Source organism: Heliangelus exortis, chromosome 1, assembly GCF_036169615.1.
Source record: "Heliangelus exortis chromosome 1, bHelExo1.hap1, whole genome shotgun sequence".
Classification (NCBI taxonomy): Eukaryota; Metazoa; Chordata; class Aves; order Apodiformes; family Trochilidae; genus Heliangelus; species Heliangelus exortis.
The window spans coordinates 156244742-156272411 of record NC_092422.1 but is presented as its reverse complement, the minus strand read 5'-3'; the positions used below and the strand labels follow the sequence as shown (position 1 = coordinate 156272411).

The 27670-nt window shown below is 39.3% G+C and overlaps 1 protein-coding gene and 1 long non-coding RNA gene across 8 annotated transcripts in view; one reads left to right on the top strand and one right to left on the bottom strand.

The window, feature by feature from the left end:
• SCUBE1 (signal peptide, CUB domain and EGF like domain containing 1) overlaps positions 1–20647 on the top strand; it is a 198825-nt gene extending 178178 nt beyond the window's left edge. For 2 of the 5 annotated variants that reach the window (XM_071733252.1, XM_071733255.1), the window contains 9 exons: positions 315–452; positions 1567–1770; positions 3191–3352; positions 6178–6345; positions 7637–7798; positions 9225–9422; positions 11817–11969; positions 13008–13087; positions 14236–20647. In XM_071733252.1, coding sequence (XP_071589353.1) covers positions 315–452; positions 1567–1770; positions 3191–3352; positions 6178–6345; positions 7637–7798; positions 9225–9422; positions 11817–11969; positions 13008–13087; positions 14236–14388 — 1418 coding nt within the window. In that variant the 3' untranslated portion in view covers positions 14389–20647. Of the gene's footprint in view, positions 1–293; positions 453–1566; positions 1771–3190; positions 3353–6177; positions 6346–7636; positions 7799–9224; positions 9423–11816; positions 11970–13007; positions 13088–14235 lie in introns of all 5 variants that reach the window. The other 3 variants (XM_071733253.1, XM_071733256.1, XM_071733251.1) reach the window with 2 other exon arrangements.
• LOC139791238 (uncharacterized) lies at positions 389–27167 on the bottom strand. Of its 3 annotated transcripts, XR_011723834.1 has the most exons (6): positions 26554–27167; positions 21226–21321; positions 18977–19101; positions 11881–12005; positions 5629–5725; positions 389–469 (listed from the first exon to the last, which is right to left on the bottom strand). It is a non-coding gene; the product is annotated as an uncharacterized lncRNA (long non-coding RNA). The 3 variants fall into 3 exon arrangements; XR_011723835.1 differs by lacking the exon at positions 26554–27167 and having other exon boundaries at positions 5528–5725; positions 21226–21990; XR_011723833.1 differs by lacking the exon at positions 26554–27167 and having other exon boundaries at positions 21226–21990.
• Positions 27168–27670: the final 503 nt, after the last annotated feature.

The window sequence follows — 27670 nt, the reverse complement described above, 5'->3', positions numbered from 1 at the left end:
AGAGCTTTCTAAACCTTATGCAGAACAGAGACAGAAAATTGTAAGCGTTAGAGATATCACTGTGCAGTTTAGCATCACCTGTTTAGCATCACACTGTATTTTTGCCTCCTGCATTCACCAGCAGAATGAGCAAACCCAAACTTGTACAGAGAGGAGGTGTCTAACAATGCATGTGAAATGTTACAAAACCTGTCACTGCATTCATGATAACTCAGCTGAGATACCACTTGTTAGCCTGTCGCTTGCTACTTTGCTACTTGATTTCTTTTCTGTGTTGCTTCTCTTATGCAAAGGAGGTCAATTCCCTTGTACAGACAACTGCCAGGTGACCTTTGTGAACCTCAAGTGCGATTCCTCCAAGAAAAAACGCCGAGGCCGCAAGTCACCGTCAAAGGAAGTGTCCCACATCACTGCAGAGTTTGAAGTGGAGATGAAGTCAGAAGAAGTCTCAGGTTTGTGAAAGTTATGTCTGTGGAGAGAAATCAAGAGTTCTGTTTCTCGATGTCTTGTTAGAATCTCTTTGATTCTATTTCATGAAGCTGCCATGCAAACCTTTTAGCACAAGCCTCATTCGACAGCCTCTCCAAATGCAACATTTCAGAGATTTAATTGAAAGGAATCAGGTGTGAAATTAAGCCAATGGAACAAAGATTGAACCTGCAGCAAAATTCCTTCAAGGCCTCAAGTTAGGTCATGTATTTTAATTTAGTCTAATTTCCTTAAACATCAGATGTTCTAATTGATGCACAGAGAATGTAAGGGTTAGATATGAAGAAGTACTGCAATAACAATTATAAAAATATCCTCTAAAATGTAAGTTGCTGAAATTTCAGTCTGAAAATCAAACATTTTTGTCACACATCTGGCAAATTCATATTTTCCGAACAAACCTCAGGAAGGAAAAGAATTGCTTCAAGTTATTCATGAGATGGAATATTAAGCTATAAAGTCCAGCCAAAGAAAATGTGGGCTGAATTCTATAAACATGGGAGTCCTCTAAGGCAGGTTTCTTAACCCGTGAACCTCACTAACCAAGTGATTCAAAACAGTGATCCTGCCAGAAAGCACCTTTCTTTGTATCACTTGTATTTTGGTGAGGAAAGGGTGTAGAATTCCTAATTAGCTGAGTAAAGCATGGGCAGAGAAAATTCAGAAACATTAGCAGTGGCAGACTGACCACATACCTAGAAATACAACTCAGTGAGAAACTCACAACTCCTCTAGCAGTGCACAGAACACCAGACCTGCTACTCTGTACAAGAGCACAGCATTCTTGCAGTGCCAATTTGATTTTGGTGGCTAAATTGATGCTTTCTGCAGCTCTCTCCCTGTGCACTTGGTATTGTCAGATTTCTTAGGGGCTGTGAAGCTCAGTCTGATGGACCTTAGGGTACTGTCTTCTCCCTTTAAAAGGCATCAGTTTGAATACAGTCAGCTGCTTCTACAGTGAGTATGGAGATGATAGTGAAGCAAACAGGCATCCTACTGCAGTGCACTTTTTGTTAAGCATCTCTTTTTAAACATGAATCTCAATTGCTTCTAGTTTTCTTATCATTTCCCATCTAGACACCTGTAACACTGACTGTGTTCGGAAAAGGATGGAGCAGAAGCTGCAAACTGCAATCAAAACATTGAGGAAATCTATTAATAAACAGCAATTTTACATTCAGTTTTCTGGGACAGAATATGAAGTGGCTCAGAAGCCAGCTAAAGCTACTGAAGGGCATGAAGGTTGCAGTACAGGGCAAGTGCTGCAGGATGGAAAATGTGGTAAGTCCCAACAACTCTGTTCAGCTATATCCCCAAAAACAAGCAATCAAAAATTAACCTCATGACCCAGGCAGGAGATCTAGGAGATAACAGATGGTTTAGTTTAATATTACTCAGCATGTATCGACAGACCACTGCTGGTTCATAAGACTTAAAGAGAGATCATTAAATGATTGCAGGAAAGCAAAAGACACCTATATAGGTGTACCATGCCCATGCTGTAAGCTGGCATGTATCAAGGCCTGCCATAGGGCAGTAATGTTAGCAATTATTCCCCAGTTGCTCCCAGCATCTTCTGAAAATATGATTACAGTTCTTTAAAACAATAAAATGGTATTTGCTTAGATGCTGTATATTTAGTTTTATTTCACCTTTCGCTCTTTTCACCATCAAATAACCTGTGAGCCATGGACATATTTATATTTAACACACAAGAAGTCCAGTTTAAAAAAATCCATAGGAATCATTTTAATTTCATCTAAAATATCTGATTTCTCAAAGTATTTTCACAGGTTACCAGGCTGTAGTGCTGTACTGGGGGCAACACGCTTCTAAAAAGAAAATTTTTCCTATTCTGTCTCAAACCAGGACACAAATATATTAATGGCCATTCTCAGGACTGAAAGTTTTCTAATCACTTGGAGTTATATTTTCAAAATCAGTATATCTCTTTTTCCAGCTTCCTTTAAACCACAAGTGATTTGCAAGTAAAAAGAAATAGTTAAGTGCAGACCAGATAGGTGCCTCTGATGAGTTGGTTCAGAGGCTGTTTTCCACATACAGAGCAGAGATTTAGAAACTGTATCGAAAGACTGTTGTTATTAGTAGAAACCAATACATTTTAACTACCTGTATCCAGCAGAGAAAAACATTTAATGCTCTTTATGTTGCAGCAGGAAAGCCTGTGGATTCTCATCTATTTTTAAAATGCCTTCCAGTTGGAGTGTCAAGAAAAATAAAATACTACATGGGATACATTGCTCTCAGAGAAATCTCTAGAACTTGTCTTAGGAGACAGATTTTTTGTGGTCTTCTTTCATAAAAACAACACATAAAATCACCAAGTGTAAACTAAAAAATCACATAATTTTCTTTTGCTATGCATCACTGTCTTAACTGAACTGCAATATACTGTTTTAAAACTGCATCAGCTTTATTAACAAGATATGTCTAATAATTGCTTCAGTGCAATATTGTGCCATTTAATGGCTTAAAGAGTAGAAGAAGGGCCTTGCCCTGATGTAAACTGTCCTAGATTGCAGTGGAGATGGGGCTGTTTACATCAGGTGAGGATGCTGGACTAACATATCAAAACAGCTGCTATTACAATATCGGAACCAAAGTCTAAATGTTTGATATAAAGGCAAATTATGTGATCAAAATGAAAGTCCTTATGTAGATTCCCCTTTTCTTTTCTCAGTTACCTGCAGCACGGGCACCTTTTATAGTGGAGAACATAATCAGTGCATTCCTTGCTCACCAGGAACATACCAAGATACAGAAGGTCAACTTACCTGTGAGCCTTGCCCAAGTAACGATGGACAGGGAGTAGCGGGCGCCCGGAATGTGTCAGAATGTGGAGGCAAGTTTAATTTGATTATAAAAGGATTAAGTGTTGCCACAAAGCCCGTGAGGCATGGAGGCCAAAACTGGGGAGAGCCTTCCACACTTCTGTCTTGTAAAGGTAACAGATGAAATCTCTGTGCACTTACAAGCAATACACGAAATGCTTTGGCTTGTTCCATCTGCTGACATTGCTGACAAGAAGATGGAACCTGCTGCAGCATTGTGGGTTATGGCATGGAAATGAGCAAGCCAAGCAAAGCACTTTGCCTCAACTCAGGCATGGAATATGGCATACCTTGGCTTGTGAGGACTCGTCAGGTATACTGTGAGCCAAAGGGATTCATTACTTTGGACAGGTATTGGTGAGTCTGATGAACCTGCTGAGGTAATGTTTTGCATGAGATGCAGTTTACCTGGTCTAATCAGCAGCAATCATAATTTTGAGGTAGTTATGCTGCAGGGATCTGTAGCTTGGACTCAGAACTAATGATTGCAAGTTTCAACGCTGCTTGAATTTGCTGTAGCTTTTGGCAAGTGATGCAGCATCTCTGACTCAACCTTGTGATAAGTGAATTACATAATAACTATGATAATACCTGGTTTCAGAAGAGAGCTGTGAAGTTCAGTTTGTTAATGCCTCTACGGTAACTTGATCAAGATAAGGTTTTATGACACTACAGTTAATTATTTTCTTTACCTGATTTGATTACAAATGAGCAAAATCTGGTTTATAGCTGATACAATATTTGACTTTGAAAGAAATCTGTCCTATCTGCTATACAAGTTCTAACTTTGAAACTCATCCAAGTGCTTTACATTAATGCTTTCTTCAAGAATATTTAGAGTGAACACACAATGAATGACACTTGAGAAACTGCTGCTTTTCCCTCATCCACTGAATGAAAAATAACTCCAGTGTTTCCAGGCCAGACATATGGTAGCTTTTGCTGATTTACTATGTGAAGGAAAGATGACAGAAGAATTCTTGAAATGCTTTTGCATCTGTGTTGAGTTCTTTTCATCCAAAATGAGCAGATTATGAAGATAAAATCTGAGTTTATAAAGGTTGAATGTAGTATACAGACCAAAGCAGCACAACAACTAGACGGAACAGCCTGGTTTGTTTCAAGGATTGCATTTGGATCATTGTTCTGAACAAAAATAAACCCTTATGATTATTTTTGTGAGTGGATCTTTCTCAAAATATTTATTGTTAGATCAAGAGATTTTAAGTGGCTCTTGTGTAGAACTCTTATGTTGTAGCTGCAAGTGAATAAGATTCTATAATACTTGATTTACATGTGATCCATGTAGGAACAAGGCCAAAACACAATTAGGAAACCTAGTAATTTGGAACATTTCTCAGGGAAATCACAGAAGGCAATGAGCTTACCTCATTCTTATATAGAGGTAGGGACTGAGGCCCATTAGTGCTGAAACCATTGGGTATTTAGCAGTATTAAAACCCAACTGTACTGCTTCTTCGAAAGGATATCTGTAAGTCATGTTTCACAAACACTTAATTTTGACACTAAAATCTAGATCCAAATCCAGTCTTTATTAAAGGCCTTCATGTTAAAATTCAGTAATGAGGTGGACAAGACCCAGATGGATGATGGACCGATTGTGCTACCAAAAAAATAGCAGAACCATCTTCAAATTAGTTATATAATATTTCTCAGAGTTCTGTGTCAGAACATTCAGCATTCACAGTCATATTCCAGCCAGCTGGGGTGGAAGCCCAACTAAATCCTGGAAATATGTGCCCTGCAGGTGTCCATACAAGTTTGAATTTTGTGGGGACAGAACTTGAAATCAGCTTTCAGTCGGGAGCTCTAGTGTCAAGTACCCAAGATGCTGGATGCCCTCAACATTTCCCAGCAAGTATCAGGGTTCTTAAGAGACCCCAAAGCCACCTAGAGCTCTCAAATTTTCAGGTTTTCAAGCCAGATGTTTTTGCTGCTCTTCAGTTCTAAGGGAAGCTAAATTACAAAGTACTGGGATTTGGCAACCTCAGGGAGCACCGAGCATCTCCCAGGCTGGAGTGGTGTGAAGGTATCCGTTAATTCCTTAATCTTGAAAAATCTGACATCCTGATTCTCAGGTAGGTTTGTCAAGGAGTAAAGTGCTCCAGCCAGCAAGCACCAAGCCAAACACCTATCAGTAATGGCCTGGAGAGTTTTGAAGCTACCTTTTATCTGACAGTAGACTCGTTCACAAAGTGCTTTGCTTTACACACATCACCATTTTCTGGCAGAAGAGCTTCTGGCAAACATTAGTCTTCAGAGCTACCTGGAAGCTGGATGTTGGTGTCAGCTATTCTCACAAAACAGGGTTCTAGACTGGACCCATCCAGTTTGGTAAATCCTATTGTATGGTGTTTCCGTATCTGCAAAATGGAGAGATAAAAAAACCAATTACTGGCTTCATAAATATGGTGCAAAGATTCATTTTTTCCTACAAAGAGCTTTGAAATTCTCAGATTACAGACATAGTGGAAATACAAAGCACTCTAACAACATAGAGCCCTTGGAAAAAACAAAACCAAAACCAAACTAACCAAAACAAACAAACAAAAAAAAACCCAAAAAAAAAAAACCCTCAAACAAACAGAAACATGGGTAGCAAAGAGCTTATGAAGAAACTAGCTGTATTTACTGGCATTTTTAGGAAGCATTTCCAGGAACAATACAAAATATCAGATAAAATAAAAATGTGATCTGCAGCTATGTTGATGTTATGTGTTCAAGGTAAAAGAAGCATTGCTAACTACTATGGGTTTTACACTTAGTCCAGAAAAGTCAGCTCACTATAATACAGATAATAATTTTTGATTTCTAGGGCAGTGTTCTCCTGGGCACTATTCTTCAGATGGTTTTAAGCCTTGCAGAGTCTGTCCTCTTGGTACATACCAGCCTGAACCAGGAAGGACCCTCTGCTTTCCCTGTGGCGGTGGGCTTGTGACCAAGTATGAAGGTGCTGTTTCCTTTCAAGACTGTGAAACCAAAGGTGAATTTCAAATCTTTCCACAGTTCATATTCCTGCTGCTTGCTCTCTCTTTTTGTAAGCTTCAATGCCAAGGGGATTTGAAAGGCTCCAAAGCAAACATAGTCACAGCATGTAGAAACACAGATTGTGATTAAATTAAATGGTCAGGAAATCTGTAACCTAGGAATGATCTCCTGAGGCTGGAGAGATTGAGCAGGCTTTCTGGTTTTCTTTGGAATTTACCACAGGCAGGTATGGAGTCAGTACTGCAAATGGTAAATGAATCAGCCCCATTCCGTGGCAAGAAATTAGACAAGGTTGCATTAGGCAATGATTTAGCCTTCACATCAATTCCATAATTTGATAAAATTAGGAAAACTAGACACTACAGAAATTATAAGAAGTTAAGGATTGATTATTAATGATGTAAGCAGAAACTGTAAGTGTGCAACACATTATGTGTCCCCCATAATGTCAAATTCCAGTGCAAATGCTGAAAAAGGAATCTGCCCAAATGCGTTTTGGTTTAGTGACTTGAATGACATGCTTGCCCTGGCAGACACTAACAGAAACCCCTCTCTTGCTATTGTGAAAGGCATTTTTATTTTTCAGGCAATTTTCAGGGAATTTCAAAGGCCTGCACTGTACTCAGCCTTAGTGAGGTTGCACCTCAAGTACTGTGTGCAGGTTTGGGCACTGCAGTATAGGAAGGACATTGAGGTGCTGGAGAGGGTGCAGAGAAAGGCAACCAAGCTGATTATGGGTCTGGAGAACAGGACTTAAAAGGACCTGTTATGAGGTAACTGGGGCTGTTCAGCTGGGAGAAGAGGAGGCTGAGGGGACACCTCATTGCTCTCTACAACTGCCTGAAAGGAGATCGTAGTGAGACAGATGTTGGCCTCTTCTCCCTGGTGACCAGTGACAGGACAAGAGGTTATGGGGTCAAGCTGCACCAGGGGAGGTTCAGGTTAGATATTAGGAAAAATTCACTTCACAGAAAGAGTGGTTGAACATCAGAACAGGCTGCCCAGGGAGGTGGTGGGGGCTCCATCCCTGGAGGTGTTCAAAAGACAGGTAGATGAGGCGCTACAGCAGATGGTTTAGTGGTCAGGGGTTGTAGGGCAGATGGTTGGACTTGATGATCTGAGAGGTCTATTCCAACCTTGATGATTCTATGAAATACAAGGAGCTTTTTGCCTTGTGTGGCTCAATAGTTATATTACAGTGTGGGGATCATGTCCCAGGTAGAGGGAAGTTGTATCTGCTCTGAGGTTTGCTGCTTTCTAAAAGTAACACATCTCGTACGCTACAGTTCATTGTTCTCCTGGACACTACTACAACTCCACAACACACAGATGTATCAGATGCCCTGTGGGAACTTACCAGCCCGAGTTTGGTCAAAACTACTGCATCACCTGCCCTGGGAACACAAGTACAGATTTTGATGGCTCCACTAATGTTACACACTGCAAAAGTAAGTTGCATTTATATTGGTAGTGAGATAAAGCAAATAGTTGTATCTGAATGGCTACTTAAAGGTTCCATCAGTCAGGCTGGACTTCAATTCTATATTTCCAAGTAAGCATGTATCTACTGCTCTTGGGCATAGTGAAAACTGGGAAAACAATGGGAAAAAGAACTGGAAAAGTACCACTTGATGCGTATCACTGTTTTAGCATTAATGTAGTTTGGTAGAGTGCCAGCTACAAGTTAAAACACCAGAGCTTTTGGTTTCCCAGCTCCTGTAAGTTTTCTTGCAGCGATGCTTAGTGTTGTCTCCACAGTGCTTATTTCCTATCAGAGGAACTGCCATTTAATAATCTTTATAAAAAACTAGGAGATACAGTCATGCACACTGCAATTGCCAGGTAATTCCTCATGACAGCAACATCTTCTTATGGGATTTTTTTGCAGTACTCAGCCTTCTATTTTCAATTACGATTTTAAATATTTTTGATAATTCCACTGCAGTTTTATTTGGTATTTTTGTGACAGACTGATCTCTTAGGCAACTCAGTTTTGTCTTTAACTCCCATGCTAATTTAAGAGAATATCTCTATAATAATTAGGTAATGTAAGCTAGACTTACATAGTTGTGTTCAAGTCTGTAGTATGATTTTATTCTGGTTAAGTGCTGTGTATCTTCGAAGCCCTTTATAAAATCTGGTGCAATTTCAGATATTTGTTAGAAATTTGATGATTTTACCATAAAATAAAAACATCCATGTAACTTTGCTTTCTTAGATACTCTCTTTTTTTCAATACAGTTTCTAATCTTGTATAATCTGTGAGGCTTGGATTAAGCAAAATATTTAAACATATATGTAGCTCTATGTGGGTGAGTAGTCCTGGAGAGAGCAAGTTTAAATAACCTACTGAATCAGGCTTGTGTGACATGTTCTATAGGAATTCTGAAAAGTCAGAAAGTAAAAATGATCGATCAGTGGGGACTCTTTATAAAGATCTACCTCTGTAATCAATATAAAGTTGCCTATTAGGATCATCACACTCATTCAGATAAATCAAGTTAAAAACCAAGTTAGAACCCCCTGCATGCTTGCATGGTTTCAGTGGTAACCATTGTGTGAAAACCTCCACAATGGGATTATGTTACTTACTTACCTGTGTTCATTTCTTAATCAAATGTTAAGGCAGCCTCAATGAACCAGGCAGCCTCAGCACTGAATCAATTTATGCCCCAGAGATTAAGGTTTTGCAAATCAGTTGAACCAGCCCTGCAGATCAAGTATTCCTTTAAATGCTTTCCATGTGAAACAAAGGGGCAGCTGGAGAATGTATGCACTTCTAAAGCCACAAGGAGTTTGGACTTGCTCTTGACATCTCTAGAAAAACAGCTCAGAGTAGTTGATCAGCTAACACAAATTTATGTTTCTCCACAGACCAGCACTGTGGAGGGGAGCTTGGGGATTATACTGGCTACATTGAATCGCCCAACTATCCGGGAGACTACCCAGCTAATGTTGAATGCATTTGGAATATAAATCCACCCCCAAAAAGGAGAATACTCATCGTGGTACCTGAGATATTTCTCCCAATTGAAGATGAATGTGGTGATGTTTTAGTAATGAGAAAAAGTGGTAAGTTGCCAGTGAGTTATGTAAATATTTCTTGCAAACTGACTGGATGGAAAGTTCATATTGAAGGGATGACTGTCTTCATTTATCTGATGTTTCTAAAAGGATTGTTGGGTGAACTGACACAGCAACCTAAAACAGCAAACTGTACCAATAGCAATTAACAGCATGGTATTAATTATTCAAGAGCCTTTGCTGAATCACAAGGGAGTTAGTGGGCTTCTGTCTGGCCCAGTTATCACATGGGATAAATCACTGCCACCCTAGAAGTCAACACAGCCATGCTAAGCTGTGCTGGGAGAGCACTCTCTTGCCATCTGTACAAATTGTGCTATTACCCCTTGCAAGTATATACACACTGATAACTCTGGGCACTGGTGCAGACTGGTACACCTGACACCCTCGAGAAATCCAAAGTTTTCCCAGTTTTATGTGGAGCTGGGGTTACATTGTGTCTTTGATTATGAAGTTAGACACCAATGAGACACATTCCTTTTTCAGTCCAATGCAGGCACACAGCTTCTGGTGACCTGCTGCTAAATCTCCAAGGAGCATCACACCCAATGACAATTGTTTATATGGAAATTTGCTTTAAACAGCATATTTTACCTGCTAAACCATTGTATTTTATTTGCTAAAACAATTTTTACAAATTTTATCCTTGAGGGCTTGTGTTGACATCTCTATAGGTAAAAAGAAGAAACCTGCTTACTATAGAGGCAAGGAAATTACCTGTCCAGATCAGTTTTTGAAACCAAAACACAAACTGTAGCAGAACAAATCAGTTGTCTGTCTAATCCCAAACTGTGGTTCCAACAGTGAGTAAAGTCAGGCACATCAGGGAGAAGTTTGATTTCTATTTCAGAACTAATGACAATTCCAAAACAACACTGGAAAATGAGGGCAGTTTTTCAGAGCATGGTTTCTGATCACTGTATGTTTGTCATGTAAGAGTTGATCTTCTGAATATTTATCATAGTTCATGTAAAGTCAGATGCTAAAATTACTATGGAAAAACTGATAGCATTTAGTATTAAATCTACTTTTTTGCACTTCAAGAATCCAAGTCCCATTCAGTTCAAAAGGTCTCTTTTTGTCAACATTGGGTAATGTTGAATCAGCCCAACCAAGTTCAGATTTTAGGTTCCACTTGTTATTTTCCTTAAGTCTTGTGTGGTTTTGAAGTGTCTGGTATTTTCAACCAGGTTTCTTTTTCTTTGAAATGCATTGCAACTTAGAGAAGCCTCATGATACATTCATAATGATTTGAAGACATCCTGCACCCTCCATCTGTTACATATGTTAGAAGCAAATGGGAGTCTTTCTGGTTCCCAGTTATTATCTCTGTTTCTGTATACAGATAAATGACATTTTCTTTTCAAACCTACAACCAGGTATTTTGCATTAGGAGGTGCTGGTCCATTATGATCCCAGTAAGAAAGGCACTGAGACTCTGTAAGGTGTCATGTAAACATGCTGTTTATTAGAGCTATCATTATAAGGAGAGAAGTGTATAGATGATCCTGCATCCACCATAGGTGGTGGAAGCCACAGGCATCAAATGGACCCCTGATCCACACCCAGCATGCTGGGTAGAGGCTGTCCATATAAAATATTCTGCTCTTTCAGTCATTTGAGCTATTACAGGATTTTTTTTCAAGGAAACAACTCCATTAATCATGTTGACTGTCAAGCAGAAACATGACTCACATCAGCACTTCTTGCTGTTAATTAAAAGCAAGGCCATGCAATAGCATAACCACTGATACCAAGAGGGAAGTGCCTGCCAGTCCCTCTTGTTACACCAAGTTGGCTGTGGGTACCCTGCAGCCACGGGCACTGTGCAGCTCAGCACAGCCTGAAGGCCACACTGGGTGTGCAGTAGAGCAGAGGCCTGGCCATGCCCAGGTTTACTGTCTGGTGGAGAGCCAGCCCTTCACTATGTGTCTGATTTTGGTCAGAATCACTACACCAGCCTGGTGCATTCCAGTAACTGGTTTATCTCTCTCAGATGAACTCCCCAAACTGGGCATGTAAGAAGCTGGTTACCACATCTTCCTTGTTTTCACCTGTCTGGGACCACTATGGAATTCAATGCTTGAGCACTACACATAATAAGTAATACTGAAATTATTTTATAGATGTCAAAAATTCCCTCTGGGACCTCATTATCTACTTAAGCTTCTTGAGGTGGGACAGAGGGGTTTCCGTTACCTTTGTGGAAAAATTTCTCCTTATAGACAGACAAAGACTATGTATCTTATATCAGAAAAAACTTCTGCTCTCAGGAATATATCAGCTGAGAAGTGTCTTGTCAATTGGACATTTCTCACCTCTACAACAGGAAGAGTGCAAAAAGTTATTTTCTAAAATAAAATGATTTATTTAACTTTCCAGCTTCTCCTACTTCAATTACAACATATGAAACATGTCAGACTTACGAGAGACCTATTGCATTTACCTCAAGATCAAGGAAGCTCTGGATTCAGTTCAAGTCAAATGAAGGAAACAGTGGCAAAGGATTTCAGGTCCCTTATGTGACTTATGATGGTGAGAATGGGATTGCTTTCCATCTTTGTGTTATATCTGAAATAGAGAAAATTGTCCTTTAGAACCTGTCTTACACTGAGTACAAGTAGAGAAGACTGAGGAAAAGCTTGATGTAACTGGTTTAGACCAGTGAATTACTTCACTGTTGCAAAGACTTTAAAAGAATATCTAATTTTATTTTTATACTTATTCTAATACTTTAGGGAAGAACAGAAAGTTACACAGAAATTTTTAGACTTAATCCTGACTCCACTTAAATTCAATGATACTCCATTTAATTGGCATTAATCATATGCATAATGAGAATACCATGAGTTGCTGTGCATTTTAAGAAGCCCCTTCATCAAGTCCTACTGGTAATTCAAAAGATTTTGAAGATTATAAATTAATAATATTACAAGTCCAACAGAGAAAAACAATGATGCAAAAAGAAATATCATTTCAGTAACCACTTTCATAAATCCATGTTTTAAAACAATCTTGTCTTGTCATATAAATTACACATTAAACTGTATATTTTGGACTTTGGAATACTTTCTGTTTTAATGAAATAACTGTGATATCTTTGGCAGCTCTTAGTCCATCTCTTTTCCAAACATTAGTGCAATTTGGTGAATTATAAGTAAATCTCTATTAATCTGGTGATTCATGAATGAATATGTGAACTGTTTTCAGGACAAAAAACAAGGATCTGTTACTGAATGTGCTGCTTATTTCACGTAGAACTCTTGACAATTATTTCATGTCTCTGGACTGTTTCTTCATCTCTACAGTGCAGTTAATAAAGCATTATTAGCTGGAGGGAGTACTTTCCTAGGGCTAAGTTACTATTTATATGGGTAATTCAAAATTTGTGTACTAAAGTAGTACAGAATTTTAATGTCATCAGATTAGACTACAGCAGCTTGAGAAAGACTGAATATATAACCAGATACTAAATTTCTCAGTCTGTCTTGAACAGGAGGTCTAGCTAATGTCTGGCTGTTATCCTCCTAAACAATGCCACAGACAGTCACTCAACTGATCTTTATTTTCCAGAGGATTACCAACAACTAATAGAAGACATTGTTCGAGATGGACGATTATATGCATCAGAAAATCATCAAGAAATCCTAAAGGTAGTAAAATTTATCTGAGTAAAATTTATCTGCTTTATCTGAGGCTAAACAAGAATTCCTTTTTTCCAAATATTTTCCCAAGATAGCCTCAATGGGGTCATAATATTAAACCTCATGTGTGGCCCCAGATTATATTCTCTGTTTTCTGGGGTTTATGCCGATATTTGGAAGAGCACAAACTCATCTGGGCTGAGCATGTGCTCATATCCTTTGCTGAATCAGGGCCTAAATGAAATGCATGCTAATGTGGTTGTACATTAGAAAAATCAGTCAGCCAAGGATGAAGAACAAAGAACATCTTGTTTGAAGAGCCTCAGTCTGGCAAGTGTTTAAATGAGTCATTAAGTTAGAATTTCCTTTGCATTAAGATGTGTATTTACCTAAATCATTGTCCTGCCTCAACAAGAGATAAGCATCATGTAAACATAATTTCCAAAGGCACAAGCAACACATTGGAGGGAACTGTGGAAAAAGGCTGCTGGGCTGACACCTATAAAAACTAACTGATCAAAACTGAAAAAAGTTGTTCAGAAGGCAAAATTCAGACATTTAAATGTGTGGCTTGGAAGGACAGGAACTGATTAACTGGAACTGACCAGCCCTGCCCCAGCCCTGCCAGTGCTCTCTCAGTAGAGCTTTGAGGTTGCTCAGGTCTTAGCTCCAGTGTATGTGGTCAGGCACAGGCCCAGTTGAGGCTCTGAGTTGAGGCTTTACCAAAGTACAGAGGTTCCTGAAGATCTCAGCATCACTGGAGACCATCCATCCCTCTTGTCTGTGGAAGGAAGGCCCTGGACAACAGTGTGAAACTGCTGGTTTAAACAGTTTTACACAGTTTTTTAAAAAAAGGGCAGTCAGAGGCAACTGGAAATTCCAATCAGATGCCTTCTGCATCTGACTGGTGGTTAACCCAGCTGCTACCCTCTCTGTTTGGTGCCTTCCAGGAACACTAACTGCAGAAAATCATCCGGCACAGTAGAAAGATTAATCCCTATAAAACTCCACAGCAACATGGAGTAGTTTCATTACCCTGCTTTACCCAGAGTCTAGTTTTGCAAAAGAACCCTGATTGATGTTCATTAATTTTGAAACCTGTGCAGAAATTATATCCAAGCACTATTTTTATCTAATATATATGTTGTCTCCCATAGGACAAGAAACTGATTAAAGCTCTCTTTGATGTGCTGGCACACCCACAAAACTATTTCAAGTACACAGCACAGGAGTCAAAAGAGATGTTTCCAAGATCATTTATAAAGCTACTGCGATCAAAAGTTTCCAGATTTCTACGACCATACAAGTAGTCCAGTGGTATTCATTTGGGTTAGTTTGCATTCCTGTCAAATATTCTTTCCTCCATAGTAGAAACATTTGCTAATTTGAAGGCTTTTTTTTGAAGTCTTTATTTTCAACTGTATATTGAAGATTACCTGTAATGTTTTGTAATCGTTAAAAGCCAATGTTCTGAATGGGATTTCTACTGCCAAAAGAAATCATGCATCCCTGAGTGCATCTAGTTGAAGATGCAAATTTGTGTCTGCACTAGTGTGTCTTCACTTTCCATTTGAAATTACATTATGTAGAAAATATTCTTTTTAGTTTTTTGTTTTCTATTTTTCATAAAAAATAACTTTTGTCAAAGCAAAGAAGGAATCTATTCAAATCTGATTAAACTACCTGCAGATAAGTTCTGTTGTAGAAAGAAGTATGTAGTATAAATAATATTTGGATTCTGAATTGCACTTGAAGTTTGTATTTGAATCTCTAGAAGGAAACAAAACAATCTCAATTTTGTTATTTCTCATTTGTGGCTTAGTGGAACCTCTGTCTAAGTAGAAATCAAAAGGAAAAAAAAAAAGAAAAAAAAAAAAAAAAGAGGAAAAAACCAAACAGATGTATAATTTTGTTTTATGAATTACATGAGATTGAGTCCCCTGCTCTAATGTCCTAATGCTTTTATCTGTCTTCTTCTAAACTTCTTCAGAGGCTTGCCACTGTCAGTGACTTCATTGAAACAAATTTATCTCTGGATTTCTGTATACCAGTTGGTCCCTTGAAGGTATTTACAATAGAATAGGTGAGAAATGAAGAACAACAGCAGTAGTCTTGTTTTTCTTTCTGTTAATAGAACATCTAATTAAGTACAATATATAAATATATAAATATATCCTTCTATTTGTGGGTACATTAGTAATGTTATCTTACTGTAAATATTATTCATGCTTGAATCTTTACCCCCACACACTCTATTTACTCAAATCTATTTGTAATTTTGCTTAGATGATTAAATAACTTCTCCAAATGCTTGTCACTTCCATTAGCACCAAACTGAAGCCTTTTGGAGTTTTATAATACTGGATAATGGTTTACTCTGGGACAATCTCTTTCAACATGCATTATTCCAGGAAAAATAACATCAGTTAGGATGCAACTGCTGTCCAGTAAAGGGTCAGCTATTGTCTCTTCCTTGGGCACCACACACATGCAGACCAACAGTTGCCCCTGAGGATGACACACCTGGCAGGAGCTCATCAAGGAGGGATTTTTGTTGGACCTTCCATCTCTAAAACTCTGGGAATGTACCTGTGTCACAGGCCCAGGCTCTGAGGGGTGTGAGTGGGTGAACAGGACACAGTTTTGTTGATGAGTTGGAGGGCAGGCCCTGCAGCCTTCAGAGACCTGGCACCCCCAAAGCCACAGTGCCCATCCACCATGGGGACTGCAGGGTCTGGTCAGGTCTTCCTTGGAGAGCGACAGGTGCTGGTGGGTTAAGCTTACGATAAATCCTGAGTTTCCTGATGTTTTTCAGTGAGTAGCTTTTTTATCAGTATCTCAGCCTCTTTACTTTTAAGTTCCTTCCTCTTGCATGTCATTTTCTCTTTTGATCCTACAGGTTTATTACATGGATAATTTAACTATTACACCAGCATCCTTTTAGAAAAAGACTGACACACAGTTTCGCTTCTCTGCGTTTTTTTGCATATCTGCCCTCTATTTTAACATACCCATGGATGCTCTCAAGGATGTACATTAATTATGGTTATGGTTAAATTCTTACACTTTCTTTTGTCTTTGAGCAAGTACTGTTTACATTTACAAAGTTGTTTTCTTTGGCTACATGTGGTTAAATATTCCATTTCTAGGAGACATCTTAAGTTTTTGTTTGCCTTCTTCCCTTTTCTGTTGAAATGTATAATTTTCTTTCTTTCTATGCATGAACAGTTTCACCTTAGGGCCTGGACTTGTGGATCTTAGGTCTTTGACAGACTTTCTCTGTAATGTGTATATATATATATATTTATATATTAACCCTCATTTAAAAATGTAACATCTCCACAAAAGTCCTTTTTTAAAGGCTGTTAATCCTAAGTTTTTGTGGCATTGTTGAAACTGCTTTTATTAAATAATCGTTACGGGTTACTAAAGGTGGACATTCAAAAGAGAACATATCAGTCCATTCAGTACATGCTTGGAATTAAAAAAAAAAAACTTACATGTATTTTTTTTCCTTAACAGGAGTTATTTGTAGGAGAAAAAAAAAACCTTAAAAAAGCAAAAATTAGATATGCAGTCACATGTAAGTGTATAGCTAAGAAACTAGTTCAGCCAAACAGTATTCCAAAGTCTGATAGTAGGTTATGCAGAATGAGTCAGGATTGCAGCTATCCTACTGAAAGATATGGAAGGAAAAGATATGAAAGAGATGGAGAAAAATAACTTCCAGATAGCAACTGTGAGAGGGACATTTTTCAGCTGTAGGCACTGCTAGTGGGACTTTGGCACAGCTGTGAGAGGTGAATACAGGAGGCAGCAGCTGCATTTAGCTCTGGGACAACTCGCCCTGACTTACAACCTCATTACCTGATCCTGACAGACAACCTGAGAGCATGAGTTAGCTCAGAGTCCCTGGAGCCATGTTAGGGCGGGGTCTCCACAGTCAGGACAGAGCACTCAAGGACTTCTGTAGTAAATGCAGACTTTGTGTTGCTGAAAGCAGGAAAAGGAAGAATAATTTGGCCTTCAAAAGTGTACAGTGAAATGCTTCTGAAAATATAGGGGTTTCATATGTGATGTATTTAGAAAATCAAGTTTGAAAGCTTGTAGTGTTGCATAGAAATGCCCTTGGATATGCAAATTTATAATTGAGTAGTGACAAGTGGTATCTAGAACTGTCTGAAGCAATTTCATCTGATTTGTACAACAGCACAGAATTTTTGCATCAGCTCTATAAATTAAAAATGCTTTGATTTTCACACTAGATTTATAGGTAAAGAATCTGTCAGTTTCCAAACAGAAGGGGAGCTTAGTTCTTCTTTTGTTAATGTAGGTGTAGGATGTCTTCATTGTCAGAAGTGAGAGGACATATTGCTACTATACAATAACAGCACAACAAGGAATATCTCCTTCCATGGAGAAAACCCAGACACATTTGGGAATCAAAACACACAAAAGGAGAAATACATCCATTAAGGAAACCAGCTGCAGTAGAGTCAATACATAGAATTTTGGCTTTTACTATAAACATGAAATATTGCATTTAAACATATTCAATAAATATAGCCCTGTATCTGTTTTTACAGAATTACACGTTGATAGATGCAAGATGTTTATGTGTTACTACAGGAAGGCTGAAGACATACATGTCCATCTGTGATTGCCCCATTCCATGTCACAAACTCAGCTTGTTTTTTCCATTTGCAAATGCCTCTACACTAAAAAGCTGCCCTTGTAGCACTTACTATTTTAAGCTTCTCCTTCTGCTTTAAATACTGCACTTATTTTGTGAGGTGGTGGTGGAATCATCCCCGAATATTCTCATGTGCCACCCAATCGCTGCCTGCTTACCTGCTGCAGTCCTGGGGACTGCCACAATCAGAAGCTGCTAAGGAAGCCATGAAAGTGCTTCTCAGTGACCACTGTGGGCAGGTGAGTGCCTGTGGCACATGAGTGCAGAAGGCATCAGGACTCTGTGTTGGAGAGATTGCCACCTGTATCTTTGCCTTCAAAAACAAGATTTATTCTTCCTGAAGATCTAGCTCACTTAAACTGGATTTAAAGTCACTGAAATCTTTCAGCCCATTTCCTTACCCTGCCTTCCTTCCTCCCTCCATCATACATTAGATTTTCACATAAAGACCACCTTTTAAAAAGAAATTTATTTCTTCATTGTGCCTTCCCTATAGAATAAAGTTAAATCACAGTGTTTTATAACTACTGGTGATTTAGACTGATCTTTGCTACACATCAGCTTCATAATAGGGTAAGCTCAGAAGGAAGTAAGTTTACTTAGAACTCGGTTACCTAGTTACCTAGGCTTAGTTTAGTTTAGTTTAGTTTAGTTTAGTTTAGTTTAGTTTAGTTTAGTTTAAGACTGCCTTAAATAAATACAGGCTTGGTGGCAGAGCATTCAGAGAGTCCGCATTCTGAGCCGTCAGCTGATTTTGAAAGAGCAGAGCTTACTTGAGGTCCCCTCTCTGTAAGCAGAGCACAAGGTGATGGCACATGAACAAGAGTCATGGTTACATGCATTAAACATTCAAGAGTGAAGTGCACCCCTTTGTAAGCACACCCAACAGATAGGAATTTCTTAGACCAGTCTTACCTATAAACACGGTTTTACTCTTGTGGATTAAGCTGACGAACATTAGGAGCAAAAGCAGTGTATGATTCTTCTATAGGAACTTACTGATGGGTCTTTGCCAGCAAAACTTGAATGCTCTTGCCTCAGTTCCCATATCTGGACTCCAAATACCTTTGAGTACTCTTACTAAAAAACAGCTGGAGTGAAATCTTGAACAAACGAATCCAGTAGCAAATTTCGCAGCCACCTCAGGGGTCTGGATTTTCTCTTTTCTAATGCTGGGAATGAACAACACGTGCAGTTACTTGTACCTGTGTAAGGAGTTCAAGTAGTTGCATTTTTTTTTTAAGTTTAAAACCACTGATTGACAGGAATGGTGGTAACTGGAGAAGTTCTGTAGATTCTTGATACTTTGAGACTTCAATGAAATAATTTTCTAGGATGAGAGACAGTTGTAAGCACTTGGGGAAAGAAAAAATACTTTTGTCTCCCATAAGAATTTATGGAAGAAGGGAAATTTCTGTAAGGTAATATAAATATATTCCTCAGTATGAGACTTAGGTTGAGAGAGAAGTCTCATGTTTTATCATAACATTTTTCATATTAATAGAAACAGACTGGGAAATAAGCTCTATGTGTCAAAAAACTGTTATCTAAGTGTCTGAATATATACAGTTCCAGTTTGTTTTTTCATTTATTTATTCTGCCTCATCACTAAGCTTTTAATCTATAAAATTAATATGTAATATACAAGAGTAAAATGTACAGAAGTACCTTTAGATGTAATAATTTAAACCATCTGTATTCAGAAAGCGGAGATAACAAGTTTAAAGATAGACAAAAAAATGCAATTCAATTTTAGCTGCATTTCTCCATATCTAGAAAAAGAAGTGGCTTTACTTAATTAAACTTTATTTTAATGATTGTGAAAATACCTTTTTTAGAGTTTGTTTTTGTTACTTTTTTAATTAAAATTATTTTGTAAATATTGTTTTCTATGTTCTATACCTTAGAAAGGCAGTTAATTTGCATTGACAGCAGCAGATACTCAACACAATGATTAAAAAGGTACTTGAGGAGCCTGGGGTGTGTGTGATCAGTGGTGAGATTCATCCTTCTAGATGACTGCTGTTTCCTCAGTCTCACTGGTATCACAGGAAGAGCTTTTCTGGGGCAATTTAACCTGATAGTTTTCACAGAATGGACCCTCAGTTGTCATTCTGAAGTGCTTATCATCTTAAGAATATGTATTTTCAAATTAGTGCTAGTTCTTCTGCTGTTAGGTTAAGAAACAACACAAATTTCAGAAATAAAAGGGAATTCAGATGATTATGCCCAAATACAGTTTTAAGACAAGGAAAGGTGTGATACCTCTGTGCGTTTAGGTCGCGGTGGAAGCGATAGAGCCTTGTACTGGAGGGGAACATAGAGCCCTTTTTAGGCAAAACTGCCACTGAGGTCAGTGGTAGTTTGACCTGCATAATGTTCTCTATGATCATGTCCATCATCTGTTGAGCAGGAATTTTCTGGTTTTCACTGGATTTCAGGGGAAAATGCCTGGATGTGTAATATTGGTTTCTGTACCCATTCGTTCTGTGTAAATCAGTGGGCACGGTGACGTTTTGAACTAAACCTTTCTAGATGCTGCTGGGACTTCTAAGCTTTATTACCAATGTAAATTATGTACAAACAGCTATATCCATATGAAATGTACCATGATAGTTTAGGACAAAGATAGTGAATAACTGTACAAAATTTGATACTTAGAAAATAAAATACAGTGGTCTAAGCTTTACCAATATTTTAACAGTACTGTCAGATTTGTAGTAGAAAATGTTGTTGTAAATGTACCTTATAAGAAAATACATTTCTTTTTGCCTCTGTATATTAATAGCTTTGATTTCTGTGTCAAAGCTCAAAATGAAGCATGTAATAAAAGTTTTGTTAAAATCACTTTCATAATAAACATAAAATGGAATGGATACACCTGCCTGCCATTTATTTGTGTACATGGAAAAGGCTCCACGCACAAGTACAATGTAGACAGAGATCAGAAGAGAATTTCTTTATTTTGACAGTATTTGCGTATTTTGGTCCGATTTTCATCTTTACACAGCAGAGGGCTTTTTTGTGGAGGGCGGGGGGGATGCAGCTGCGTGTCTGCTGCTTTTGGATGGGTTTTTAGGCTTTGCTTGTTTTGTTTTGTTTTGTTTTTAATAAAGGGTTTGGGAGCAGAATACACAGTTTTCTTAGATGGTGGACAGTCTTGTCAAATCATATAAAAATCTCTTCACCTTGATGTTTCATATCAGAACTCTGTGTCTCACTCACTCACACTTTTGCTTTTACAGCTAAAAAATAATCATTTACTACAATACAAGACAAGGAATTGCAATTCCTCATGTAAAAGAACAAACAACAAATCTCAACAACAAATCTCAAATGCCAACAACACCTAAGGCCTTTCTCAAATGCAAATAATACTTAATATCTTGGTGTCCCTTCTCGTACTTGTTGTGTAAAAGACACCCCTCAGAAAGCCCGGTGATAATCCTCTTACCTTCTCTGTGTGGACTCCAGAGTCCCTGGCAGTAAGGAGCCACCCTCACACACTGTCTCTATTCGTCTAAGTCGACCCCAGGTCTGGGTGCCACTTCTTGTGAACGCAGTGAGGAAAAAATTAGAGAGGAGAAAAAGTTTGAGGCCAGGCAAAACATATACGTGGTGCTACTATGTCTGATTTTATTCACCAGCAGTGCTCTTTTACAGTGCAGAGAAAACACAGTATCACAATAAGGTGGATTGTTTTAAAAGCAAGATACAATACACAAAGATCATTGTTTTGCTAGATATAGACATGGCTTACAAGATACAGCACTCTCCCACAGTTAAACATCCTGGCTAGGGCCAAAAGTTAATAGAATACATAATCCCTTTGTTCAGAGAAGGTGTCCACCAAAGTACTTGCTATCTTATCTGGTAATGAGCCTTTCCTCATCTTTATCTTTCTAGCAGCAGGCCTGCCTCACTGTTATCTTTGGTCAGCCTTTCTTTGCAGCATGGGACCTTGCCTTTTCACTCACTCTCAGGTCGCAAAAATTATCAAGGTGGACCTCCACACTTTTTCTTTTGTATCAAACAACTGAAGTTTGTGAGTGCTGGGACACTGAGTTATTTCCAAATATGCTTCAAGGAGAGTTTTTCAGAGCAAGAGGAAATCCTGGCTACAGCAAAGCACCACATCACTTTTAATGATTTCATAAAATAACTCTTATACCACTTGGTTTATATCATGCAGGTGCCCATAGCCATGCTCCAGCTATTGAGAAACAGGAAGGAAGCTCTCTCCCACTGGTGGCCTGAGGGACTATCCCACCACAAGCTGATGAAAAGACTGCTGATTTCCAAACTCAGTAGCTTGTGAGTAGCTTGCTACTGAGGACTGGGTTGAAAGGAAACTATGCTTGCACTCAAATCGATGATTGAGAGATCAAAAGTGTCTTTTTCCCCTCTGCTGTAGAAAAAGTGTATTTGCCCAGGCCATCCTTGCTGCTGAATTTTTCTGATGTTACACTTTTGCAGGCAAAGATTACAAATGAAGTAGAATTTGTACCATCGGTGGCACAAGTGAAACTCCAGATACTGGCTCTGATAAAAGTGGATGATGACAGGCTGCCAGCAAATAGATCATCTGTAGTGACATCAATAGCTCCATGTCAAGGTATAATGCTGGAATTTCAGATGCTCTTTATTAACCCCTCTTCCTTATAAAGAGAATAAGGGAGAGATATTTATGGCTTTGAAGCCTAACTACACAGCTTTAATGTAACAATAATGATGAGAAAGAAAATAATGAAATATGTACAAATATATACAAAGTCCCAGGCTGGACTCTTGGACTCAGTGGCAGACAGAAGACGGATGCAGGAACACTCAGATTCAGGAACACACAAACTGGAATCAAAGGCAGAAGAATGGATGGAGTCCTCCCAGGACACAAGCCATGGACAAAGAGAAACAGACCCTCATGACCCCTCAGATTTATACTGCATATGATGCACATGGGACGGAATATTTTGTTCTGTCAAATTTGGATTACCTGTCTGGTCCACTCCTCCACTCAGGAGGGTCACAAATGTGAACTCTCTTCCTGCCTTTTGTTTCCAGCAAACAAGAAGCTTTGTAGAACCAAGCAGAGGCCTTGGTTCTGCACAACTTTCTCCAGAAATAGCTATAAACATCAAGCATTATGAGTCCTAGAAGCAGACACTGATAGGAAAACATGCTGTTAATTTTAGAAAGTGTAGTTAGTTATAAGATATCTCACTGAAAAGTAAAATTACTAAAAATATATTTGGTTCTGTCCTGGTTCAAGCCAGGGCACTAGGTTAGATGTGAAATAAATAATCTTTTGCAGTTTAAGAAGTGCAAGTTGTCTTAAGGGTGCACAGCACGCTTATTAATTCAATTGATAACACCTGGTAACAGGTTTGCTCCTAATTGGGGCTTGTAAGGAGATGAGCACAGCCTGCAGAGCAATGTTAATGCTTCAGCAGCCACCAATTGGAGAACAGACGGGACACCTCATGTACCAGCATGGTGCGTGGGTTTCTGCTGCTGCTCTCATGTAAGCCGTTTATCTTGGTAAGAGAAAGCATTTATCGTGTGCCAGTATCTTCCACTGATTCTGTGTATGTTGTAAATCATGGTGACTGTTGATGTCACTGACAGGTCTGAAAGGTGTAAAGAGAGGGACAGCTACATTCTGACAGGCTGCAAAAAAAAAAAAAAAAATCAATTACTGCCTTTTTCAGCTAGTAGCAATGTACTAGTAATGAGAAAAGTTGGCTTCTATCAAAGACTGAAAAAAGCTGAACTTGCAAGTTCCTAAAGACCACTGGAAGTCAAATTAATTGCTGATAATGGAGTATCTGTGTACAAGGGCAGAAGATACTGCAGCCATGACAATGCACATTTGGGTACAAGACTCTAGTACTGAAATAGATGTTGCCTGGTGAGAATTGCAGAGAAACCTGATCTAATTTCAGATCTTTTCTTGACTTCCCAACAAGCTCACAAAACACAACAGCTTAATGAACAGCACTCCAGCATGACCCAGAAGGTAATGAAAGCAGACTGGGTATACATCTGTTTTTTTTTCTTTCCGTTCAGCCATCAACATTGGTACCACAGAAGGGGTCTGTCTTGTATAGTAATAATACATGGCTATTTTTGCCCCTTAAAAATAACATCTAAATGGTCAGTCCGTTGTGAATTGCTGGCAACAGGTCTCCAAATCTTTATCTAAGTTGCAAATCAGACATCATTCCCAGAGTATTTTTAGGAGACATTCCCCTGACCAGGTGCATTTTCTTTCTCCCTCCACTTCAAGCACTTTTCAGTGCTTGAACTCCCCTGGCACATGAAGTTGATGGTGGGCTGCAGTCTGCTTTCTGTTGCCTATGAGCACACCTTGCTGCTGCTGTTTCTGCCTTCTGCTCCAACAAATTTCCTTCTCTCTCATTGCTAGGCAGGGAACATAAACATATAGATGTGCTTGCTCTAGGTAGCCACAGACTAGTTTTGCTACAAAACATTTCTATGTTTAAAACACAAATCAAGAGAAGTACCATAAGTGCCCAACTCTATTTTATCCAATCTGTATTTATTTAGAAGTCAGCATTTTGGCAGCCACGGGTTTTTTCTGATCATTTGAGAAGATCCCTCACCAGCTAGCTCTGGAGAGCCCTGGCACTATCTGAGGATGTAGCTGCTGCGCACCTGGCCTGTCAGCGTCCTGAGCCACTCAGCACACAGCTGACACACATACGAGCTGTCACCTCCCCTGTGCGACTGCTGACTCACAGCGAGGTACAACACACTCCAATAGCACTTCTTCGTGTAGAATAACATGTAGATTTGCATCACCTCCAGCTCTTGTACTGTGCATGCAACAGTATTCCTATGTAACAGTCAAACTTTAATATATTAGACAGTATGGTATGTATGGCTAAAGACACAGGAAAGGGAAGAGGGATTTGCCTTTCTAAAGATAACCAAGCAGCTTGTGACAACCTGCAGCACTGGCTGGGGAGGTGCAGCAGGGTATTTTGGGACTAAAGGGAGCAAGTTGGATTGACACATGGACATCAAAAGAGGTGGAGATGCTTGGAGCTGCCTCGCAAGTTGTTTGACACAGTCCCCCTGGTGTAAGGGCAGCCTCTCTCCATTCCAGTTCTGCATGAGCAGTGAAAGAGTGTCTGAAACTAAAACACCTGCACTTGTCAGTGTGTATTATGCCAGCACACTATGTAAATGCAGTAAATATGTCTCTTGGGGGATACTTACTGCCCTTAAGAATCTGATCTCTTGTCAGACTTTTAGGCCAGAGAGTGAGTCCAACCTACTAAGATAATTCAACCACCTAAAGCTGCCCTCCTTGGCTTTTTTTATCCAGGGCTTTTTCCAAACTTGACACAAAGATGAGCATTCATGTCAAGATCAGTCTATGCATTTCCAACCTCATTCAGAGGCCCACCCAGCAACAGGACAGTGCAACCCCACTGTCACACTGTAGCCAGGGTATGGGAAAGAAACTTAATGTAAGTACCTTGGTGGACTCCAGCTAACAGGTGGATGTTGCAAATTTAACTAAATTCATTGCTTTATTTTTCTCTCTTCTTTCTCTTCTACAGATTCTAGCCACGGCATATGCAGACATGTTTTCTACAGCTGCACATGCAGCATTTGTGTGCAGCTACATGCCAGGACATCACTGCAGTTCAAAGTCCTGTGTTGATGACCTCATTTCTGTCTGAGCTTTATGTATCTCATCAGAGAGTCAAGCTCACAGCCTCACAGCTGGTTGCTGTCACTGGCCCTGTACAGGTTCTTTGTCAGGTGAGTGCAAAACACAGCCAATTCTGTGGCAGGGATTCTTGCAGTTAGAGAGAGGCAGTGCCTTCCCAAAAATATACCTATCTATGAAAGCAGGTAAGCAACAGCCACGCACAATCAATGCTATTGTGATGCAGAAGAATATATTTTGCCTTCTTAGAGTCTACGAGGTTTTAGGCTCACAGTTACAACTATAATAAAGTATTCATGGCAAATTGTATTCCTCTCATCTAAGCCCCCATCTCAGCTTTCCATAAGTAGAAGTTCTAGTTTTAAAACAGAAAGATGTTTATTTGAAAGCAAATGGTTTCTTTGATACTATATCACACTATTTATTTTAAAATACATCAGAATTATGTCCCCTCATCTCTTTTTTAATTATTATGTTACGTGTTCTTTTGCACTTTATATCCCTACCTCTCTTCCATAGAAGGTTTTCCTGACATGATGCCCAAGAGGAAGGTTTTTACATGAAACAACAGAGAAATGAAGTAGGGAATGTCCATCAGATCCATGGGGATCAGATAGCCATAAACATTTGGAACAAAGCCTTAAACTGCCAGACCCACAAAACTTTGCAAGACTCTAATTGTATTCATTGTGGGCAAATGCTGCTTCACATGTGCTAACTCATGATAAATTCCTGCTACAGGCTGCTGAAGGGAAGGAACTAAATGAGGTAGAGGTGGGTAAGTCATCAGGAGTGCTGTGACAGAGAGACACCAAGGCTGCATGGGCTGGCCCCCTGCGCATAGTGCAGACTAAATTCTCTTATTTTAGGCTGGGGTAGTACTAGTAAGCTCAGCTTTGCTATGAAATTTTTGCATTCTCTGCAAATACCTATTTAAAGTTACTCATTAAATTTAACAAGCACTTTTCCTGAGTGATGACTGCTTTGTTCAGGCACTGTAAATTAGGCACTCCTCCTAACAAAACAATCAGAATAATAAACTCTGGTAATTTTTTCTTTAATAAGATTGTCCACAAATACCTGCTTTCTTAATGAGAGGCTGACAGTGGTATCTCTGGGCTATGGCCCTGGCATCACAAGCAATCTACACCACTGAGCAGGAATGAGACAGCTTCCAAAGGCCTCACAGTGCAGCTGGCAGCTGAAGCAGTGACAGGAGAGTGGTGTGCACTGGACTCTTCTCCCTGCTCCAGGAATTACTCCTGTTGAGGCAAACCAGTAAAAAGTGGGGTAGGCTGCCAAGGACAGTGGGCTGGGTAAGATCACATCAGGTGACTGTGGGATAAAGTCAGGGGATAGCCTACTTACAGTTGCTTCTGCATCTCAAGGTCTTATCCGCTTTTCACCCGTGATTCTGACAGTGTTTTATTACTACTCAAGAGTTTATCATCAGCAGTGTAGCCTGCACCCAGAGCTGCAAACTCACCCAAACAGCCTGGAACCACAGACCCATGGCCAGTGGCCAGAACTCCTACCCAAACTGAGGTGGAAGTATAAATGAGCACTGAGAATTCACCTGCCTATGCTTAGTGAGAACAGGAATTGTTTAAATCTCATGTTGGAGCAGGATAAGGTTCCCCTGGCCTCTGGACAGGGCATGATAAGTGTGGCTCTACTGAACAAAGAAATGAAAATACGTCATCTGACCAAAATTAAGTAAACAACCAACCAGTTCAACTTAGCAGTCACAAACACTCCCAGCTTCCCAATTTGAGACAACACTTAGTGTAGTGAGAAAAATCTATGCAGAAAACCAAGTTGTGTAACTTGATATGCTTGACATGGACTGTGTAGAATTTTATCACATTGTGTGTATATATAATATACCATCAGGTATTGAGTCTACGGCAATGACAGAAATGAGGGGTGGCACTGGGAACCTCTTTGGTGAGCAGAGTCCCCTTGAGGCGTGGTCAGTGATCTAATCTCCACATTTTATAACACTGGTGCAAGATCACCACCACAGCCACTGTTTTTTTCCAGCCACACTATTAGCAAAGCCATCCTCAAACTCAGAGTAGCATGGCAGGAACCCAGTCAAGGAGCACTGGAAATGCAACTATTTTTTGATCTGCTGCTGTTGAATCAGGTAGGTCTTCTTAGCAACATCCTAGTAAAGCCTTTATGCTTGGGGAAC